This window comes from Macaca fascicularis, chromosome 1 (genome assembly GCF_037993035.2).
Source record: "Macaca fascicularis isolate 582-1 chromosome 1, T2T-MFA8v1.1".
NCBI lineage: Eukaryota > Metazoa > Chordata > Mammalia > Primates > Cercopithecidae > Macaca > Macaca fascicularis.
In genome coordinates, this window is record NC_088375.1 from 29,897,125 (window position 1) to 29,921,254 (window position 24,130).

A 24,130-nucleotide genomic window follows, 5' to 3' on the forward strand; every position below is an offset into this window, starting at 1 on the left:
TGCAAAGGAATTTGTTCAAAGATTTTGAAACATTGTTTATAATTGCCAACATTCACTATCTAGGCTCAGATGTTTGAACAGCTGTCATAGGTAAGGGAATTAAACTTCAGATTTTTAACACCCAAAGATATTCTTATGAAATGTGAATGAAAGTTACACATATAGTCAAAACATGGTCTCATCATGCAGTCCTGTTCTCTTCAGTGTAACGCTTAAAAGCCTTCTACCTAAGGCATAAAATTTCTCATACTTCTTTTATAGCATTGAAGTGACTTATTTCTTTAAACTAAAACACATAGTTCAGCTTGGTTGTAATAGTGGAATTATTCAGAAGCTCATATCTGCATGATTGCAGCTGAAATAGACTAAACAAAAAAATGCAGTCAGTACAAATTGCTGCGGGTTATCTATACAGCTACAGCATGTGGTGAGAACCTGGAAGCTTCATCGACAGAATTTATGAGACTTCCAGTAAATCAGCTCAATTCAGTGTTTTAGACCTGTATCCAACTCTCCTTGGATGTCTAGACACAGCCTAAGATGAGGCTTCGAAAATGGGTAAAAATGAAGCAGCCAAAGCCACCAGAAGCCTTTGACCCTCTTCTAATGTTTCAACCAGATAATTATTTTCCCTCTCAAGAATTTGGCTGTCCTTTAAGGGGGAAAAAAAAAATTAAGATTTTCCAGTGAAGAGCCCCTGAAAGAAAATACTCTGGAGAAAGGTCAGTGAGAATGGGCCAAAGCTGAATTCTTCAGATCTATTCAGAGAATGTGGAAAGTCTGCACCCTCTACTTTCTGTGCCTTCCAGCTGGCCACGCGCTCCCATGACATTTGTCCAGCTCTGCCTTCCCCATACCTTTACATAGTAAAGGAACTCATACTGTGGAGTGGAAAGACCTCCAAATGGAAACCTAATTGGTAGCTAAAAGCTATGGTAGAAAGGTAATTAGATAATCAAAAACTGATGAATTTTGATTCGGTCAAGATAATCCATCACCCTTTCTGCTCTAAAGCAAAGATATAACTTTTGAAAATTTCCAACAATAAACTTTCATGCTTGGAGAATATGTTTCTTTTAAATATGTCCCTCTTTTAATTGAAATGACTCATTCTGCTTGTTTTGGTTTATCCTTTTAAACTTTAGTATCTTAGGTTTTCTATAAAAAGTTTAGCATCTGGTCAAAAATGAAAAAGATGGTTTAAAAAATAAGCACTGTCCAAGTTTATTCCATTTTGTTTTCATTCATTTATTTGTCCAATTTCATATTCATTCACTCAACAAGTGTTTGTTTTATGGAGGCTATAAACCAAGGATTGGGGTAAACCCAGATTATGCCACTTATTAGTTATGTGATCTTGGGAACACCCTCTGATCTCTCTGAATTTCAGTTTCCTCATCTGTGAAACAGCTTTACTACCAACTTTACAGGATTGCTATAAAGAGTAAATGAGATTCTTTCTCTTTTAAAATGGTAAAAAGTTAGGCCAGGCGCAGTGGCTCAAACCTATAATCCCAGCACTTTGGAAGGTGAACACAGGAGGATCGTTTGAGCTCACAAGTTCGAGACCAACCTAGACAACCTGAAAAAACCTCATTTCTACAAAAAATACAAAAATTCTCCAGGCGTGGTGGTACAAGCCTGTAGTCCCAGCTACTCGGGAAGCTGAGGTGGAAGGATGGTTTGAGCCTGGAAGGTAGAGGTGGCAGTGAGCCAAGATCGCACCACTGCACTACAGCCTGGGCAGCAGAGTCAGACCTTGTCTCAAAAAAAAAAAAAAAAAAAAAAAGTAAAAAGTTAGAAGTTTCACTTTCCCCTTTCTCTATTTATCATTTATCGTTATACCCCAAAAGTCATACACAACAAAGATGGGAATCCTCAAAGACACAGAAAAGTAGAGATGTCAGTCAATATTTGCAAGACTCATAGAATGAACTGGATTGAAAATCTATCAGTGACCAGTGCCTGCTTTGCCCTGATTAAGAAAAATGAGGTCAAACAAGAAGACAACCCAAAGAAGCCTCTACATTTCTTTACTACATCAACTTGAGACATGTAGGCACTGTGCCAACCAGAAATCCAGACAGGCAGCTTTGAACTATAAGGCCAACTCAAAAAATGAATCCAAGTAAGAATTTACAACGGGGAAGTCCAGGTAGAAGATGCCTGATGATAAATATTTATTCAAGATAAATATGTAGAGTTCCATCTAATAAATCCTTAAATATAACAAAATTGAATACAATTAAAAGAAGGAAAAGATGTGAAATAATTCAGAAATAATATGTCAGTATTTCTAGATAGATTAGTAAATGTCATGAAGAAAGCAGCAGAAAGTAAAAGCTTCCAAATTCTTCAAGAAGTCAGAGATTATTTGTGTATTCCTGAATTTGTGTGTGTGTGTGTGTATGTGTGTGTGTATATATATACACACACATACATATATATATATACAAAAATGAATTCAAGAATGATTTTAAAAACTGAAAGATAACTGCCAAAAAATATAGAAGCCAAAAAGTCAGCTTATTTGTCAACAAAACAAAAGAAACAGTCAAGGGCATTTTAAGAAAGCAAATCGTATCTCCAAATGATAAAACTAAGGCTAAGCATACAGTCATGGCAAGAAATAAACACGATTGAAACTTCCCTAATCAAAGATGATGATTTTCTGATTGGGATTAAAACCAAAATCCAATTATACTGTTGACATTTATAACAGGACTTTAAAAAAAGTAAAACAAATGGGTAAAAAGTAAAAAAGGAAACAAAGATAGGTCAGGCAAATGCGAAGAATAAGTGAAAAGACTTTGAAATACTGTACACAAATATTGTATTATATTTTATACAATATGTAATGAAATCAGAACAAACAACTTCATTTCTATAAACATACTAAAATGCTCAAAAGTCCTTAGTAAGCAAAAGTATTAAAGCATTGATGGAGAATCACTTTTAAGTTATAAAATTAGCAAACATACTTTAAAGATGACAGTCAATATTTATGGGTATGAGATTCATTACTCAATAAATATCTGTTGAATACGTACTAGTGCTGATCACTTTGTGAGACCTTGGGGTATAGTGTAATCAAATCAAGTCATCCAGATATCCTTTTTAATTTATTAGAGGGGTTGGAGCAGAGCCACAGGGCAACATTCAATTCACTGCCAAGATGATGCCAGCATTCAGACAAGTCTCTCCACCAAAGCACTAGTTGTGTGATTCCTTCTGGATCCCTTGGCAGATGATTTTGCTTGCAGGCTCAAAGACCAAATGGACTAGCCAAACCCCTTGGGCGACTGGGTCATTTCCAGGTTTGAACGTGGGAGCAAGCTTGGTAGATTAGTCACCTCGCTGTCATTCTATACTCTCAAAACAACCCTCTTTTGTCTAGGTCTTCATCAATGTTTCACAAACTCCTACCTGAACACTGAGGCTCGCAAAAGAGACTTCTGACTGTACAGGGGTATATTAGCAGGTGACCTTCTTTTCCACCATCCTGGTGATGCCACACCTCCCTTTCCAATTATTAGGGTCTTGTTTCATGCTATTCAATAAGATATTATCATTTCCTTAGTTAAAAAAATTCATTTCTATGTATTTTAAAGGCTTTGCTCCTAATGTGAATGGAGTCTTTTCCCATTTCCCAAGTTATTGGTAGTATTGAGAAAAGCAATTGATTTGTATATATTCGTCTTGCAGTTAATGTTAACCTTTTAAACATAGCATCTTGGCTGGGCACAGTGGCTCACACCTGTAATCCTAGCACTTTGGGAGGCCAAGGCAGGCAGATCACCTGAGGTCAGGAGTTCGAGACTAGCCTAGCCAACAATGTGAAATCCCATCTAGACTAAAGATGCAAAACTTAGCTGGGCCTGGTGGGGCGTTCCTGTAATCCCAGCTACTTGGGAGGCTGAGGCAGGAGAATTGTTTGAACCTGGGAGGCGGAGGCTCCTATGAGCCAAGATCATGCACTCCAGCCTGGGCAACAGAGTAAAACTCCATCACAAAAAAAAAAAAAAAGCAACTTATTAATTTTGGTAGTGTTTTGTTAAATACTAACACTTGGATTTTTCAATTCTTCTTGAGTTAATTTTGGTAATTTGTATTTTTAAAGATATTGTTAATTTATTCCAGATTCTTAATTTTTTGCTGTAGGGTTGCAAATAATATTTAAAGTTTTTCAACCTCTTCTATATTTGTGGTTATTGTCCTATTGTTTCTCATTTGCAATCTTGTATACTTTTGTTTTCTCATTTTCCCCCTTAATTAGGATTGTAAGTGTATTATCTACTGGTAAAGGGAAAATACTTGTGGATGTCCTTAACCTCTGTTATTTTTATATTTCCTATTTCCTTAATTTTGGCTTTAATCTGTGTTAATTCTCTCTGTTGGTTTATTTTGTTTTTTAAAAATCATTTTATAATTTATCTAGATGAATACCAACCTTCTTTTCTAAATGATGAGCATATTTAAGGTTATACATTTTCCTACAGCCTTTGCTCTTTGGGATAAGAAGTGTTTATATCTTTATTGCTTTCTAAATAATTTTTACTTTTGGTTCCTTCTGTCATACAAGGTTTATCTGGGAGTATGTTTCTCACATTTTCTTTTATACTTCTTTTTTATTAGAACTTCATATGCCTCAGTTGTATCTTTTCTCATTAATTCCACCTGATTGTACTTTTGATGTACATATTTATATCTTTCTAAATCTCAGGGAAAGTTTCTTTTTAAGAAAATATGTCTTTTATAATTGTTTTTCTCCTTCTATCTTCCTCTTCTTGTTTTCTGGAGCCCCTGTTGTTCACAAGTTAGACGTTCTGGGTCTTTCCTCCACACCCTCAACATTTCTGTCTTTTCATATTTTTCCACTTCTATTAGATCTTCAAAGCTGCTAATTCTAGTCTCAACACTGATCAGCCTTTCTTGCTATTTATCTACTCAGTGTTTTAATTTAAAACTGACTTTTTAGTTCTAGGAAGTCTTTTTTAATGCTGTTCACGTGCCTCTTCAAGTCGTTATTTTCTTCTGTCTTCTGCTTCCCCCAAAGGTTCTCCTTCATTGACGGACTGCTGTAATTGCTTTCCTCATTCTTTCCCTCTCTGACTGTTAGCTTCTTTAGGTATCCTTTAATTTTCATTTGTTCATTGTGCCACAAGTCCAACTGCTGGATGCTTTAAGTGGGCTGATCCCACAAGTGTGGGAGGCACAGATGTCTCAATTGTCATGGGCCAGTAATAGGCACTGCTATGGGAGACTCGGGGGAGCCTTCTGCATTAAAGTAGAAAAACTTAGCCCCTCCACACCTTCTTAGGACCAGAGGATCAGGCCCACTCAAAGGTCCTGCAGTCATCAAAGACAGCTCAGCCAAGAATCTGATGTTTGTTGGTTCTTGTCCTAAAGCTAGAAAGTGCAACAACAGATGTCTTGCTCACACCCTGTCTACCTGAGTACCACTCCCAGTATCTGCTTGACTTGAGAAAAGAGGACCTGTTTGAAGTGAGTAAGAAGTGGAGAGGAAATGGAACACTCCTAAGCCATCATCTTCCCAGAATCCCCAGGGGATATAATGTTGAATATAAAAATGATACATTCCTCATTCTGTTGGAGTTTATGGGCTAGTTGAGAAGGTAGACATTAATCAAAATAAATAACTAAATATAAAAGCAAGAGAGAAAGAAAAAAAGAAGGAAGGAAAGAAAGAAAAAAAAGAAAGAAAGAAAGAAAAGAAAGAAAGAAAGAAAAGAAAGAAAGAAGGAAAGAAAGAAAGAGAAAGAAAGAAAGAAGGATAAAAAGAAAAACACATGCATAATTCTGAAATCACAACTGTGTTGAGTGCTACAAAGGAAAGGTAAATATAATACAAAGGGGAGAAATGTATGACAGAGGAGCTGGCCTGGTAGGACTGTCAGGGAAGTGATGCCTGACAAAGTGATGACTGAGTTGAAATCCCAAGAAAGAGTAGGAATTAACTGTGCAAAGAGAGATGGAAAGACAGCTGCAGGCAGAGAGCAGCATATTCAAAAGCACTGGAAGTAAGCGTGGCACATCTGACACACTGGAGGAACTAAAGAAGACCAAGGTGGCTGGCACAGAAAGAGCAAAGTGTCAAAGAAACTGAAGAGGAACATAATGACTGCCAGACCCTGGGGGATTTGTGGGCCATAATAGGGAGTGTGGCCTTTTTCCTAATAGCAGGTAGCCATCGGAGTGTCTTACTTCAGAAGATCATGAGGATTTAGTGCAGATAACAAATTTACTTATATATTTAACATCAACTTATTTTATTTTATTTTATATGTGCATGTTTGTTACATGGGTATATCACATGATGCTGAGGTTTGGTGTACAAATGATCTCATTACCCATGTGGTGAGCATAGTATCCAGTAGGTGGTTTTTCAACCCTTCCTCCCTTTTCCCTTCCCCATCTGGTAATCCCCAGTGTCTACTGTTCCCAACTTTATATCTATATGTACCCAATGTTTAGCTCCCAATTTAAGTGAGAACATGCAGTATTTGGTTTTCTGTTTGTGCATTAATATTATTAGGATAATGGCCTCCAGCTCCATCCATGTTGTTGCAAAGGACATAACTTTGTTCTTTTTATGGTTGCATAGTATTCCATCGTGTATATGTACCACATTTTCTTTATCCAGTCCACCATTAACAGACACCTAGGTTGATTCAATGTCTTTGCTATTATGAAGAATGCTGCAATGAGCATACAGACACATATGTCTTTTTGGCAGAACAATTTCTTTTCCTTTGGGTATACATACCCAGTAATGGAATTGCTGGGTCAAATGGTAGTTCTGTTTTTAGTTCTTTGAGAAATCTACAAACTGCTTTCCACAGTGGCTAAACTAACTTACATTCCTACCAACAGCATATAAGTGTTCACCTTTCTCCTCAGCCTCACCAACATCTGTTGTTTTTTGGCTTTTTAGTCGTAGTCATTCTGACTGGTGTGAGATGGTGCCTCGTCATGGTTTTGATTTGCATTACTCTGATGATTAGTAATGTTGAGCATTTTTTCATGTTTTTTGGTTGCTTGTATGTCTTCTTTTGATAAGTGTCTGTTCATGTCCTTTGCCTACTTTTTAGTGGGGTTATTTTTCACTTACTGAATTATTTAAGTTCCTTATAAATTCTGGATATTAGACCTTTGTTAGATGCATAGTTTGTAAATATTTTCTCCCGTTCTGTAGGTTGTCTGTTTATACTATTGATAGTTTCTTTTGCTGTCTAGAAGATCTTTTGTTTAATTAGGTCCCTCTTGTCAATTTTTATTTTTGTTGTAATTGCTTTTGAGTATTTAGTCATAAGTTCTTGCCAAGATCAAGTCCAGGAAGGTATTTTCTAGATTTTCTTCTAAAGTTCCCCACCTACAACCATCTGATCTTTGACAAAGTTGACGAAAATAAGCAATGGGGAAAGGACTCCCTTTTCAATAGATGGTACTGGGATAATTGGCTAGTCATATGCAAAAGAACAAAGCTGGACATTTACCTATCACCATATAAAAAAATTAACTCAAGATGGATTAAAGACTTAAATGTAAGATATAAAACTATAAAAATCAGATAGCAAGTTAAAAGAGGCCATGGGATGCTGGGAGACCAATGAGGAGGCTATTGTATAATAATAGTCCAAAAGAGAGGTGATTATAATAACAATTTAAAGAGGATACTTTTAGGTAGTAAAATAGAAGACAGGTGATAAAGAGTGAAAGGCGTCCAAAATACCCCTAAAGTATCTGAATTACACCACTAAAATGTGAACATTGGAAGAAGATCAAGTTGTAAATCACCTGTTCAGTTTCTCACTTCAAGGTTCCTTGGTAATACTCAAAAGCAGAAGTCAATAGGCAGTATGACTCTGGGGAACGTCTAGACAGATGTAAACACATGGGCCTTCTGAGTTTAGGTGGAGATGGAGGCTCTTAGGCATAACTGAGCAAACTTTGGGGGAGAATAAGGGAGAAGAAAGCTTGTTAATCTTGTATACTGCTAGTGTGTCTAAATTGGACTATCTTTTCTGGAAAGGTAATTGGGAGTTTCTTTTTAAGAATGATCATAACTTTAGACTGGGAATGGTGGGTCACTCCTGTAATTCCAGCACTTTAGGAGGTCGGGGCAGGAGGATAGCTTGAGTCCAGGAGTTCATGACCAGCTTGGGCAACACAGTGAGACCTTGTCTCTACTAAAAGTAGAAAAATTAGTTGGGTGTGGTGGCATGTGCCTGTAGTCCCAGCTACATGGGAGACTGAGGTGGAAGGATCACTTGAGCCCAGGATTTTGAGGCTACAGTGAGCTATGACTGTGCCACTGCACTCCAGCTCAGCCAACAGAGAGATATCCTGTCTCTAACAAAAAACAAAAACATAAAACTTTAGATCCAGTAACTCTTTTTATAGGAATCCATCTTCAGGAAATAATAGTCATAAATGCGACAAATGCTCATGGATGAAAATATTTAAGTATTATTTATGACAGCAAACCAAAAAGGAAAAGTATTTAATTATCTAATATTAGGAGAAGGTTAAATCATCATACCTTTATATGAATGAATATTATGCTACTATAATCTAATATTTATAAAAATTTAATGATATAAGTAAATGACCATGATATAACAGTAAGTGAAAAAGCATGACACAAGATAATAGAGAACGAGAGAGGAATGGAGGGTGGGAGGGAGAGAAATAGAACCTCAACTATCTGAAAAATAGGTACAACGAAAGGGTATAAGAAAATAAGGTTATGGTCCTGTTCCAAGATGGCCGAATAATAACAGCTCTGGTCTGCAGCTCCCAGCATGATTGACGCAGAAGACGGGTGATTTCTGCATTTCCAACTGAGGTACCTGGTTCATCTCACTGGGACTGGTTGGACAGTGGGTGCAGCCCACGGCGGGCGAGCCGAAGCAGGGCAGGGCACTGCCTCACCTGGGGTTGGCGGATTTCCCTTTCCTAGCCAAGAGAAAGCGTGACAGACTGTACCTGGAAAAATGGGACATTCCTGCCTAAATACTGTGCTTTTCCATGGTCTTAGCAAATGGCACACCAGGAGATTATATCCTGCACCTGGCTCAGCGGGTCCCACACCCACAGAACCTTGCTCACAGCTAGCACAGCAGTCTGAAATCAACTCGCCAGGCAGCAGCCTGGCAGGGGGAGGGGCGTCCCCCATTGCTGAGGCTTGAGTAGATAAACAAAGCAGCTGGGAAGCTCGAACTAGGCGCAGCCAACCACAGCTCAGCAAGGCCTGCTACCTCCATTGACTCCACCTCTGGGGACAGGGCATAGCTGAACAAAAGGCAACAGAAACTTCTGCAGACTTAAATGTCCCTGTCTGACAGCTCTGAAGAGAGCAGTGGTTCTCCCAGCAAAGCATTTCAGCTCTGAGAATGGACAGACTGCCTCCTCAAGTGGGTCCCTGACCCCCATGTAGCCTAACTGGGACACACCTCCCAGTAGTGGCCGACTGACACTTCATACAGGCAGGTGCCCCTCTGGGATGAAGATTCCAGAGGAAGGATCGGGCAGCAATATTTGCTGTTCTGCAGCCTCCACCAGTGATACCCAGGCAAACAGGGTCTGGAGTGGACCTCCAGCAAACTCCAGCAGACCGGCAGCTGAGGGACCTGACTGTTAGAAGGAAAACTAACAAACAGAAAGGAATAGCATCAACATCAACAAAAAGGACATCTACACCCAAACCCCATCTTTAGGTTACCAACATCAAAGACCAAAGGGAGATAAAACCACAAAGCTCGGGAGAAACGAGAGCAGAAAAGTTGAAAATTCTAAAAAACTGAGTGCCTTTTCTACTCCAAAGGATCACAGCTCATCGCCAGCAACGGAACAGAGCTGGACAGAGAATGACTTTGATGGGTTGACAGAAGTAGGCTTCAGAAAGTCGGTAATAACAAACTTCTCCGAGCAAAAGGAGCATGTTCTAACCCATTGCAAGGAAGCTAAAAACCTTGAAAAAAGGTTAGACGAATGGCTAACTAGAATAAACAGTGTAGAAGAGACCTTAAATGATCTGATGGAGCTGAAAACCATGGCACAAGAGCCACGTGATACATGCACAATCTTTAGTAGCCAATTCAATAAAGTGGAAGAAAGGGTATTAGTGATGGATGATCAAATTAAAGAAATAGAGCGACAAGAGAACTTTAGAGAAAAAGAGTAAAAAGAAATGAACAAAGCCTCCAAGAAATATAGGACTATGTGAAAAGACCAAATATACGTTTGATTGGTGTACCTGAAAGTGACGGGAGAATGGAACCAGGTTGGAAAACATTCTTCAGGATATTATCCAGGGGAACTTCCCCAGCTAGCGAGGCAAGCCAACATTCAAATTCAGGAAATACAGAGAACACCACAAAGATATTCCTCGAGAAGAGCAAGCCCAAGACACATAATTGTCAGATTCACCAAGGTTGAAAAAAAGGAAAAAATATTAAGGGCAGCCAGAGAGAAAGGTCAGGTTACCCACAAAGGGAAGCCCATCAGACTAACAGCGGATCTCTCAGTAGAAACCCTACAAGCCAGAAGAAAGCGGGGGCCAATATTCAACATTCTTAAAGAAAAGAATTTTCAACCAAGAATTTAATATCCAGCCAAACTAAGATTCATAAGTGAAGGAGAAATAAAATCCTTTACAGACAAGCAAATGCTGACAGATTTTGTCACCACCAGGCCTGACTTACAAGAGCTCCTGAAGGAAGTGCTAAACATGGAAAGGAACAACCGGTACCAGACACTGCAAAAACATGCCAAATTGTAAAGACCACTGATGCTAGGAAGAAACTGCATCAACTAACTGGCAAAATAACCAGCTAACATCATAATGTCAGGATCAGAGTCACACATAACAATATTAACCTTAAATGTAAATGGTCTAAATGCCCCAACTAAAAGACACAGCCTGGCAAATTGGATAAAGAGTCAAGACCCATCAATGTGCTGTATGCAGGAGACCAATCTCATGTGCAGAGACACACATAGGCTCAAAATAAAAGGATGGAGGAAGATCTACCAGGCAAATGGAAAGCCAAAAAAAGCAGGAGTTGCAATCCTAGTCTCTGATAAAACAGACTTTAAACCAACAAAGATCAAAAGAGACAAAGAAGGCTGTTACATAATAGTAAAGGGTTCAATTCAACAAGTAGAGCTAACTATCCTAAATATATATGCACCCAATACAGGAGCACCCAGATTTGTAAAGCAAGTCCTTAGAGACCTACAAAGAGACTTAGACTACTACACAATAATAATGGGAGACCAACACCCCACTGTCAATGTTAGACAGATCAATGAGACAGAAGGTTAACAAGGATATCCAGGACTTGAACTCAGCTCTGCACCAAGTGGACCTAATAGACATCTACAGAACTCTCCACCCCAAATCAGCAGAATATACATTCTTCTCATCACCACATCACACTTATTCCAAAATTGACCACATGGTTGGAAGCAAGGCACTCCTTAGCAAATGTAAAAGAACAGAAATCACAACAAAATGTCTCTCAGACCGCAGTGCAATCAAACTAGAATTCAGGATTTAGAAACTCACTGAAAACCACACAACTACTTGAACTGAACAACCTGCTCCTGAATGACTACTGTGTAAATAACAAAATGAAAGCAGAAATAAAGATATTCTTTGAAACCAATGAGACCAAAGACAAAATGTACCAGAATCTCTGGGACACATTTAAGGGAGTGTGTAGAGGGAAATTTGTAGCACTAAATGCCCACAAGAGAAAGCAGAAAAGATCTAAAATTGACACCCTAACATCACAATTAAAAGAACTAGAGAAGCAAAAGCAAAGAAATTCAAAAGCTAGCAGAAGGCAAGAAATAACTAAGATCAGAGCAGAACTGAAGGAGATAGAGACACAAAATACCCTTCAAAAAAATCAATGAATCCAGGAGCTGGTTTTTTGAAAAGATCAACAAAATTAATAGACCACTAGCAAGACTAATAAAGAAGAAAAGAGAGAAGAATCAAATAGACACAATAAAAAATGACAAAGGAGATATCACCACTGACCCACAGAAATACAAAGTACCATCAGAGAATACTTTAAACACCTCTATGCAAATAAACTAAAAAATCTAGAAAAAATGGATAAATTCCTGAACACATACACCCTCCTAAGACTAAACCAGGAAGAAGTTGAATCTCTGAATAGACCAATAACAGACTCTGAAATTGAGGTAATAATCAATAGCCTGCCAACTATAAAAAAAAGTCCAGAACCAGACGGATTCATAACCGAATTCTACCAGAGGTACAAATAGGAGCTGGTACCATTCTTTCTGAAACTATTCCAATCAATAGAAAAAGAGGGAATCCTCCCAAACTCATTTTATGAGTCCAGCATCATCCTTATACCAAAGCCTGGCAGAGGCACAACAACAAAAGGAGAATTTTAGACCAATATCCCTGATGAACATCGATGTGAAAATCCTCAATAAAATACTGGCAAACCAAATCCAGCAGCACATCAAAAAGCTTATTCACCACAATCAAGTCGGCTTCACCGTGGGATGCAAGGCCGGTTCAGCACACACAAATCAGAAACATAATTCGTCACAAAAACAGAACCAAAGACAAAAAACACATGATTATCTCAATAGATGTAGAAAAGGCCTTTGACAAAATTCAACAGCCCTTCATGCTAAAAATTCTCAATTAACTAGGTATTGATGGCACGTATCTCAAAATAGTAAGAGCTATTTATGACAAACCCACAGCCAGTATCATAGTGAATGGGCAAAAACTAGAAGCATTTCCTTTGAAAACTGGCAGAAGACAGGGATGCCCTCTCTCACCACTCCTATTCAACATAGTGTTGGAAGTTCTGGCTAGGGCAATCAGGCAAGAGAAAGAAATAAAGGGTATTCAGTTAGGAAAAGAGGAGGTCAAATTGTCCCTGTTTGTAGATGACATGATTGTATATTCAGAAAACCCCATCATCTCAGCCCAAAATCTCCTTAAGCTGATAAGCAACTTCAGCAAAGTCTCAGGATACAAAATCAATCACAAGCATACCTATACACCAATAACAAACAAACAGAGAGCCAAATCAAGAGGGAACTCCCATTCACAATTACTTCAAAGAGAATAAAATACCTAGGAATCCAACTTACAAGGGATGTGAAGGACCTCTTCAAAGAGAACTACAAACCACTGCTCAACAAAATAAAAGAGGACACAAACAAATGGAAGAACATTCCATGCTCATGGATAGGGAGAATCAATATTGTGAAAATGGCCATACTGCCCAAGATAGTTTATAGATTCAATGCCATCCCCATCAAGCTACCAATGACTTTCTTCACAGAATTGGAGAAAAACACTTTAAAGTTCATATGGAACCAAAAAAGACCCCTCATCGCCAAGACAATCCTATGCCAAAAGAACAAAGCTAGAGGCATCACGTTACCTGACTTCAAACTATACTACAAGACTACAGTAACCGAAACAGCATGGTACTGGTACCAAACAGATATATAGACCAATGGAACAGAACAGAGACCTCAGTAATAACACGGCACATCTACAACCACTTGATCTTCGACAAACCTGACCAAAACAAGCAATGTGGAAGGTACGCCCTGTTTAATAAATGGTGCTGGGAAAACTGGCTAGCCATATGTGGAAAGCTGAAACTGGATCCCTTCCTTATACCTTATACAAAACTTAATTCAAAATGGATTAAATACTTAAATGTTAGACCTAAAACCATAAAAACCCTAAAAGAAAACCTAGGCAATACCATTCAGGACATAGGCATAGGTAAGGGCTTCATGACTAAAACACCAAAAGCAATGGTCACAAAAGTCAAAATTGACAAATGGGATCTAATTAAACTAAAGAGCTTCTGTACTACAAAAGAAACTACCATCATACTGAACAGGCAACCTACAGAATGGGAGAAAAATTTTGCAATCTACCCGTCTGGCAAAGGGCTAATATCCAGAATCTACAAAGAACTTAAACAAGTTTAAGAAAAAAACAACCCCATCAAAAAGTGGGCAAAGCATATGAACAGATCTTTCTCAAAAGAAGACATTTATGCAGACACATGAAAAAAATGCTCATCATCACTGGTCATGAGGCAATGAGATACCACCTCACACCAGTTAGAATGGCGATCAATAAAGTCAGGAAACACAGATACTGGAGAGGTTGTGGAGAAATAGGAATGCTTTTACACCCTTGGTGGGAGTGTAAACTAGTTCAACCATTGTGGAAGACAGTATGGCGATTCCTCAAGGATCTAGAACTAGAAATACCATTTGACCCAGCCATCCCATTACTGGGTATATACCCAAAGGATTATAAATCATGCTGCTATAAAGACACATGCACACATATGTTTATTGCAGCACTGTTCAGAATAGCAAAGACTTGGAACCAACCCAAATGTCCATCAGTGACAGACTGGATTAAGAAAATGTGGCACATATACACCATAGAATACTATGCAGCCATAAAAAAGGATGAGTTCATGTCATTTGCAAGGACATGGATGAAGCTGGAAACCATCAATCTGAGCAAATTATCACAAGGACAGAAAACCAAACACCGCATGTTCTCACTCATAGGTAGGAACTGATCAATGGAATACTTGGACACAGGGCGGGGAACATCACACACCAGGGCCTGTCATAAGGTGGGGGCTGGGGGAGGGATAGCATGAGGAGAAATACCTAATGTAAATGACGAGTTAATGGGTGCAGCAAACCAACATGGCATATGTGTACCTATGTAACAAACCTGCACATTGTGCACATGTACCCTAGAACTTAAAGTATAATAATAATAATAATCTTAAATTAAAAAAAGAAAAGAAGTTTATCTCTAGGCTGTGGAAACTGGATAATTGTTACCATTTTAATTCTTTTCTCTACTTTCCAAATATTTAAAAATGGGCATATATTGCATTTTATGTATTATCAGGAAAAGAAATGTAAAGGGAAAATACTGTCCCAGTTATAAATATGCACTTCACTGGCACCTCACCCTATTAAACACTAGTTATTAGTCTTTCCTTTTCACAATTTAATGAGCATTTCTGTTTTGCATCTGGCATTGTCTTTTAGGTTTATAAGATTATTGCCATGCATCTTAAAGTTTTATGAGCTATTTAGTCATTTAGACTCGTAAAATATCTTCAGAGAATTGATCTAGCTGCTGAGCGATAGCAATTCCTTCCCCACAGCACAAGTTCCAATCAGTTCACACCCAGTGTAAAATATTTAATACATTTGTATTTACTTTTTAATTTTGTAGCAGTACAGATAACTCTGAGCTTTGTAATGTGATTTTTTAAAAAAATTATATTGTAAATACATGTAGAAATTCACTAACTATTTTAAAGTAAGAGTTGTTTTTGTTTTCCTCCAGTGACTGTCAGAAACTGTCCGTTTGGATTGTCACTTATATCATCATCGTCTACAGCAACATAAAATGACTTTGAATTTGGTTCAAACTAAAAGCATGATTTTTTTTTAACTCCAGGAATGTATACAAAGACTATCGCTTCCTTGAGCTGGCATGTGATTCCCAGGAGGATGTCGACAGCTGGAAGGCATCTCTGCTAAGAGCGGGGGTTTATCCTGATAAATCAGTAGTAAGTTGGATCTATCTCTTATTTAAAAATTATTATTAGCTATGCTTAAGAAAATATTAATCCTACATACCATATACTAGAGAAACTAGTTTTCTTACTGACTTAATTAATTCATCACACTTTTAACTGATACTTCGTTTACTCTTTTTATATTTTTTAACAATGCTTTTTCCTTATTAGATTTCTATTTGAAGAAGTTAATCAGTATATTTGTTAAAGAAAATGTCCTACTCAGCCATAAAACACAATATATGCAGTCTCAGCCCAATGCAAAGTTTTTTGTTTTATTTTAAAATTTCGTTTTTCTCTATATGCTATTTCATACTTATCATGGTATTAATACAATCAGTATATCATCAGTCATAACAGCAACATTTTGACTTGCTTAAAATATACTCATTTTAATAAAAATCTATCCCCTTTCATTATGTCTGTATTTCCTGTATCCATAATTATATCTGTGTGCAAACTCTGTTTAATGTCCTCATGAGTGTGAAAGAACAAAAAGAAATATATTCCTTTTTCCACTTATCTTTATTAATATGCTTCACGTGTCTTTAAGACACTTCTCTCATTCAAGTTAATAAACAGACCTTTTCTTTGTGTTCTTTGGAAAATGTAATATTACACAGTCTAGTCTAAATTTAAACAGAAGTCCCACCCAACATATGTACACCCGCCATTAAACAGACTCTGCCACTGAGTGGACCTCTCCACTTGCTGCTTCCTCCTGAATCTCTAGATTGTCCAGGTTTCTCCCCGGAACTAAAGTACTGACACTAAGCCTTGGGGATTTACTTCAGCTTAACTCCTGAGGTGCCTACTTGGCTCTCGATCAGTTTATAGGAATGATCATGCATGAGTTGGGTCCTTTTTAGGTTCAAAATAGGGAGAGAGTCTTTTCAAGAGAAAGTCTGAGATACGGGTGAAACATAGGACAATTAAGGTATTTCTAGGGGGGTTTCAGGGCTGACCACATCTCTGGGGTTATATTAAAATTTAACAGAGTTTCAGGGATACAGGATTGAGGACTTGCACCAAAATGTCATCCTCTTTGCTGTTATTTTAACTCACACATAGACCTCTTTACGCCATTCCATGCTATACTTGTCATCCTATACCTGTTTGGCACCTAAAACTATGAACTTCCCACAATATGCTTTGTGCCCTCCAAGTGGAAGTTAAACTAGATGCTTTCCTGTCAATAGCCAGGAGTCCAGAAGCATTCATATATGATTTTCATGATTGTTGTCGAGTTGTTCTTGTGTTACATGCATAGATACTTGCATAGATATGTACCACTCAATACTACATGTGAGAAGTCATTAAACATCACAGTACCACTTTTACTTTTGTTTTTACCTCTATTACTTATTACTCTTGCCTATCCATTGATGGTAGTGTGTTTAATTTTACAAATGTTCTATATTAAAAATGTACATATACCTATTTTTTTATTAATTCATTCCACACAAACCTTTGGAGCATATGCTTTTTGCCAGCTGCCATTCCTGGCACTGGCGATACAGAGGTGAACAATAGCAATAAAGTTCTGCCCACGCTGAAGCAGACATTAAACAAGGGAGTGAATAATAATAATTGTGCACCATTATTTAAGATAGCGATAAGTTCTATAAAATGTTAAGTAAGTTAAAGGGACAGACAGTGAGAGTAAGGGGCAGGTGAGCTTTATTTTAGTCAAGTTGATGAGGGAAGGCCTCTTCGAAGAGTTGACATTTGAGCAGGCTCTTTAAAGAAGGGAGGGAGTACAGGATCTGGAAGTCTGAAGAAGAGCACTCTTGGCAGAGGATAGCCAGTGCGAAACCAAGCTCAGTGTCTTAGAGGAGGACCAAGGCCAGTGTGTCTGGAACACTGTGAGGGAAGACAAAGGTGGTAGTTGGTTAACGAAGAAAGGGATCAGGGAGCAGGTGATGTAGACCTTGAAGGAAGGGGCGAGTCTTTTGAAATTTATTCTGAGTGAGATGGAAGTCACTACTAGGTTTCAAGTCACTTGGTGACATAAGATTTATGTATTTAAAAGCTCATTATGGTTGGAAATGATGAGAGGTAGTAAAGCATGTGGGTTCAAGCATGGGGTGTTGTGTCACACCACCTATATTTACATTCCAGGTGCTTCCTTCAAGCTGTGAGGTCTTGGGCAGGTTACCTAGCCTTTCCGCATTTCAAGATTCTCGTTTCTGAGATGAAGATAACAGTAGTCTTTTACAGGGCGGTTGATAGGATTAAATGAGATAATGCAGGGAAAGCATTGAACAGGGCAGGTACAAGTAAGCACTACATTTTCATCTATAATTATAATTATTATGATTCTTATTATGAACATTTTCATCAAAACGACTTTCTTTAACAGCTAGGGGAAGGTTGAAATACTGTGAATATTACCATATAGCCCAGTGAGATTATAAACGCTTTATTATTTTCTCTCTTCCAAATATGCTTGTATGCTTATTTGTCAGTGTGTGTGTGTGCACGCATGCGTGTGTCTGCCTTAACATGCAACTATAATGTTTGTGAAAATGTTTTGTTAAGTCATGATTTTGTAAATTAAACCTCTTTTAAATGCACTAGACAAGTCTGCTATTTAAACAAAAATAATGCTTAGCCAGGCATGGTGGCACACACCTGTGATCCCAGCTACGAGGGAGAGAAGGATTGCTTGAGCCTGGGAGGTCCAGACTACAGTGTTCATGCCACCTCACTCCAGCCTGGGTGACAGAATGATACCCTGTCTCAAAAACAAAAACAAAAACTTATAATGAGTCTCTTATGAGGGAAAAACTGTCCTAGAAAATCAGTTATTCATCTCCCAGTAAACTGGCTGGATTTTTATGTATTCATAGCTCTACATCAAAAAGACAAATAAATATTTTCTATTTTTAATTAGAATACTGAATTTTAAGCAAATCTCACTACATAATCTGTTTTGATTCTTTTTATATCATTTTTATTTGTTTGTAAACACATATTTGGTATAATTGCTTAGAAGATCAAGACAAAGGAACTTTTAGTACATACCAAAGGCAACACAGGAAATTAAATTTAGCAGTATGCAATGATGTTGCCTTTTCTCAGTTTTTATCATAAACAATATTTGCATTTCTTATGCACCATGTAGTCCTACAGGTTATATTACATAATTGCTTAACTTTCAGATATTTAAATGGCAGCTAACTGATGAAATTAACTAGAATGCTTATCTGAAGTTTCTATTTTGTGAACATCACTTATATTTGGGGGAAGGAAATTATTTTTAGGTAGTTATTCCTAATTTAGAATAACCTAATAACAGATGCCTTTGTCTATGTAAATTTTTAGAATGTCTAAGTAGTATGATTTTGCTTTCATATCAATAAACCATTGAGTCTACAAATCAGTCAGTTGCTACCCTAATAATGAAACATTTATGTGTCATGCATGGACATGAGTCTAAACTTAGAAAGTTCTGCTTTCTGTACAAGATACTTCTATTTTGACTGGAAAGAAATCTCTATATAGATCATTTTAAAAAATTGTGTAAGTTTGACATCATTAGATTAATAACCATAACCCAAATTTGAATGAAATGCTGTTTTAGACAGATCTTATTTTCTAGTAAGGTTATATATGCATACTTTAAAAAATAACATTCTCATATATATTTTTATTCATCACGTCCAAGTAATGAAATAGTTTTATGTCACTCAAATCAAAATCTTCTGCTCCCCTGTTTCTTTTGTCTCTTAAGTTATTTATCTTGGGGTTTTCCAAAATTTTCTTTCTTTCCTTCCCTTCCATCCCTTTTCCTCCCTTCTTTCTTTCCCTTCATCCATCACTATTAAAGTGGACTCTACAGATTCAAAGATTAAAAAGATGATTCCTACTTAATAGGAATTCTAAGCCTAGTGAAAGAGAAAGATGCAAATAAATGCTCTACAATATGATAAGAACTACAGTGGATATCTGTACAAAATACAACAGCCCTACTATTTTTCCATATGGATTTTCTAATTACTTTTACTCTCTTTCATCTTTCTGGATCCAAAGCAAAATGTAGAATTTTTGTCTGAGTAGTGGCATCTATAGCTCTAAATGAGGAGTCCTGGATTCAGGCTACTGACTTGCTCTGTAAATTTACACATAACTTCCTCTGAGTCACAGACTTAGCATTCTACCAGTCACCTGATATTTCTGAGCAGCCACAATATTTTAAAACTGTATTTAAATCTGAATTTGGATTTAGCAGAATTTTATTTTTTCCATTTCTATTTTCTGTGGTCACTAAATTGAAATTACAACCATTGTAAAATTTGATATCATTAAGAAAATATGTAGGACGTTATCCAGTTTCAAAGTAAAGATGTCTCTAATGTAATTCATTAATAGTTATTTTCACAGATGAGACTGAAATATAATCAATCTGTATTGTGTGTGTGTGTTTGTGTATCAGTCATAAGAGGCTACGATTAGACAACTTTTAAAGGATTATTTTATTGACACATGTACATAAATTTTTCCTACATATGTGATTATAAATAAATGTGAATTTGATTAAATATCTAAAGAACATGATATAACAAACAAACATGACTTTTCTGGCACAGTTTTGTTGGCTTACAATATTTAAATTATATAAAACATGAAAGAATTCCAAATTTAAATTCCTTGAAACATAATGTGTGCCATGGAATGAGGTAGACTTCCAGTCAAATCCACTCACAGTTGAAGCCTTAGCCCACCATTTACTAGCCATGTGGCTCAGGCAACTTACTTAACCTTCCAATTGTTGATTCTTCTCTAAACTCAACTTAATGCCTTCCTCAGAGTGATTTTATAGGATTAAATGGAGGTTCTTCTGCATCACAACTAGTTCAGTGCCTTCAACTGGATGAATGTGTTCAATGTCTCATAGCCTTTATTTATTTATTACACTTTAAGTTCTGGGATACATGTGCAGAACGTGCAGGTTTGTTACATAGGTATATATGTGCCGTGGTGATTTGCTGTACCCATCAACTAGTCATCTACATTAGGTATTTCTCCTAATGCTATCCCTCCCCTAGCCCCCCACCCCCCGATAGGCCCCAGTGTGTGATGTTCCCCTCCTTGTTTACACTGTTGGTGGGAGTGTAAATTAGTTCAACCATTGTGGAAGATAGTGTGGCGATTCCTCAAGGATCTAGAACCAGAAATACTATTTGACCCAGCAATCCCATTACTGGACATATACCCAAAATTCTACTATAAAGATACATGTACACATATGTTTATTGCAACACTGTTCACAAAAGCAAAGACTTGGGACCAACCCAAATGCCCATCAATGATAGACTGGATAAAGAAAATGTAGCACATATACACGATGGAATACTATGCAGCCATAAAAAAGGATGAGTTCATGTTGTTTGCAGGGACATGGATGAAGCTGGAAACCTTCATTCTCAGCAAACTAACGCAACAACAGAAAACCAAACACTGCATGTTCTTACTCATAAGTGGGAGTGGAACAATGATCTTTTTATTATTTAAAATCATTGTGTCCATGAAGCTGTAATTCCCAATTAAGTATTACTTCCCTTCTCTTAGGAAACTATCAATGGGATTTGGATGTGTGAAGGAGAATTTCCCATCTATTGGCTAAGCAAGCTGAGTTGTTTAAAGGGAGATCTGATGCACTCTGTGGGGACAGGCCAGCCTCCATCAGTCAGTCAGGAGTGAGCAGAGAGGCTGTCAGGAGCTGAGAATTCACAAGCCTGCTCTCAGATGCCCGCTTACTGGTAGGAAGTCTGAAACAATGTCCCGGAAACAAATTTGGTGCAAATCCAGTTTTGCATATTTACTAAGTCTGACACCTCAGAGCTTTTAAAGAGGTTTTATTAGCTGTATATATAAGTGGTCTTCCCCTATCGTGTATTTTTCTTAAGAGATTAAAAATGATGGCAGGAAGTGAATCACGCTGGAACTTCACCGTTCCTTCTGAACTCAGGACTCTCCCAGCCATAACTCATGCTCTTAGGTCTGCTTTGCAGATTGAAACCACTTTACAATGCAGTCCTTTTGAAACGTCAGAAATTCCTCTTGGACAAACTCTGAAAGTGAATTTTTCTCTGTGTCAAATAACAGGAGAAAAAGTCTCTGCGTTATTGTAGGAGAAGAGGAGGAATGGCCACAGACCTGCATACATATTTATTAAAGTGGTGATGACCCCTCATTTGCATTTTTTCAGCAGTCTAATAATGCAAGACTTAAAATGCCCGGTACTTAGCACCCAACACATAACTTTGTTCTTAGCATTTTTAGCAGAACTTAGAAGAGCTGCATGACCAATTCTGAAGAGTCTTAGTTTTTCTTCAATGAAGTGCTTTCAGGGATCTAAACATAAATTGCTGCCACACAGAGCAGTGAAGGGAATTATAAAGCATTTACATTTCACCATTCATGACTGTTACGCCTCTCTCAGAATAGACAGTTGGGAAATGATTGAATGAAACAAGAAATGGCCAAGCCACACCACGTCCTCCGCTTGTGTGTTTCTTGTATTTAAGGATTAAGGCCTCCTACTCTGTGACATCATTGTTGCCACTACAAACAGAACCATCTGCCATCGAGTGGGGAAGCCAGTCATTCCCTAACGTGCAAAAATACTTGGTTGAACTCCTGAAACTTATTTGGTAGATCAAAAGCTGCACTGCTGTGGAATGCAATAAACTCCATCTGTTTGAGGTATTTTCAGCAATATTGCACTTCTTTGGAGAACCAGGGTCCCATTATTCTCTAAAATAGACTTTTATTCCTGGTAAAATTCCTAGTGGGGATCTTTATTGCCTTATTGAACAGTTGGCATCATTTTTAAAAAGGACTCTTTTTTTCCCTTCATTCATTCTTATGCCATTATTTATGTCTCAGATAAGCCAGTGTGTTAACGGTTATATCATAGCAACTCACAATGCCAAGAAATTTCTCTTCACTACTTTATCAGTATCTTTAAATTTACGTTTTCTTTATTAAATATGATGGTCCCTGGATTGGGCATTTGCCTAGATCATGAATTGGCATTGTTCTCCAGAAAACAAACTCTCCTGGGATCATTACCTTATTGCTCTCCAGAAAATATCTGTATATATTATTTCCCCCTCCGCATCCTCAACTTAAAACTAAATGCCAGATCTGCAGCCAGACCTGTGACTCCACCCGGTTCTAGGTCTCCACAGATGCACACACTTTACTCACAGCTCTCTTCCACCCTGTGTCTCAGCGAGAAATTCCTTCTGGGCCCCTTGTGAGAAGAGTTCAGATCTGTTCCCGGCCCATATCCCATCACGTCTCCCCCACAGGATCTGACCTTGTGAGGACTTGGGCTGCCCCGGGAGTAATGAATCACCGTCTTATTTTTTTAGGCCATATGTGAGTTAAATTGTTTGATATAAATCATACTCTTGCAGCTCAGGGTTGAAACAGGAGAGCCATTTGCCCTGCCGCCTGCTGCTCGCAGTTCTGTGTCTTTACCCAGAGAGTCGCTTTTAGAAATGACTACATTTTTGTGACTAACCTTTCCAGACCCATTTCTTGAGTGTGGACTCATGTTTGTTTTGGCAGCATCCCCACTATACAGTCCTTGCTTCCCATGCCAACCTAAGGCAAAACTCATAATTTACAAAATAAAGGAATGGTCCAGATGGAGGTCGTAACTTGGTCTGCTTACCCTGTCTCCCCAGAACCACCCACTCCTTTCCTCTGCTCTCTTTTCCTTCTTTTTTTTTTTCTTTTTTCCACCTTCTTTGAAACCAAGGATGCAGTGTTTGTTTAAAAATGCACTGGCTGATGAAATTTTCCACTGCTTGGCATGTTGGAGGAGGAGCTGTCAGGAAAGGGCAAGCCGGCACACAAAATGCTCTGCCTTTCATGCTAACAGTTCACTTATTACTGATTCAAACCAATTCTTTCTGGCCATGTTCCCATACCCCAAGTAATCCAAATAGAAAGAAAGGGGGAACTGTCATAATTTTCCGCTGTTATAAACGTATGATTTCATGTAACCTATGTGGATTCTCTGACTTGTCCATGAGCTCCGGATGCTGTATGTGTATGTATGAGATGTCAGTGAATAGTTAAGTCATTTGCTTTGATTTCGCTCTAGCAAGAAAAACCTCATCATTTTATTTTTTTAATATCCAGAGAAAGAAGAAAAAAACCCTCATAAATTTAAAATAAATTTCTGTTTAACATATTTCTCTTTCTTTTCCTTGCGGCTACACACACAGGGGAACAACAAAGTAAGTTATTTGTCCTCTTGCAGCTCTTCTGTGCCCCCAGCCCCTGCTCCGCTCCTGCATGTCTTGACAATAGTGTTGCTGTGCATGCTAGAATGACTGTCATCTGTTACAGTGCATGAATTATATGGGGTGTGCAAATTTAGGGGAAAATGTGCATTTGCACCACCATAATGGCTGTTCTGTTTTGACTTTTGG

At 37.9% G+C, this 24,130-nt stretch overlaps 1 protein-coding gene across 21 annotated transcripts in view; it reads left to right on the top strand.

Moving 5' to 3' along the window:
• DNM3 (dynamin 3) overlaps positions 1–24,130 on the top strand; it is a 562,992-nt gene that overhangs the window by 441,865 nt on the left and 96,997 nt on the right. For 19 of the 21 annotated variants that reach the window (XR_012422750.1, XR_012422743.1, XR_012422754.1 and 16 more), the window contains one exon: positions 15,554–15,665. Coding sequence is in view for 16 of the 21 variants with exons in the window: in XM_045396821.2 (XP_045252756.1) it covers positions 15,554–15,665 (112 nt within the window). In the remaining 5 variants the exon portion in view is untranslated. Of the gene's footprint in view, positions 1–15,553; positions 15,666–23,923; positions 23,937–24,130 lie in introns of those variants that run through there. The other 2 variants (XR_012422752.1, XM_005540000.4) reach the window with 2 other exon arrangements.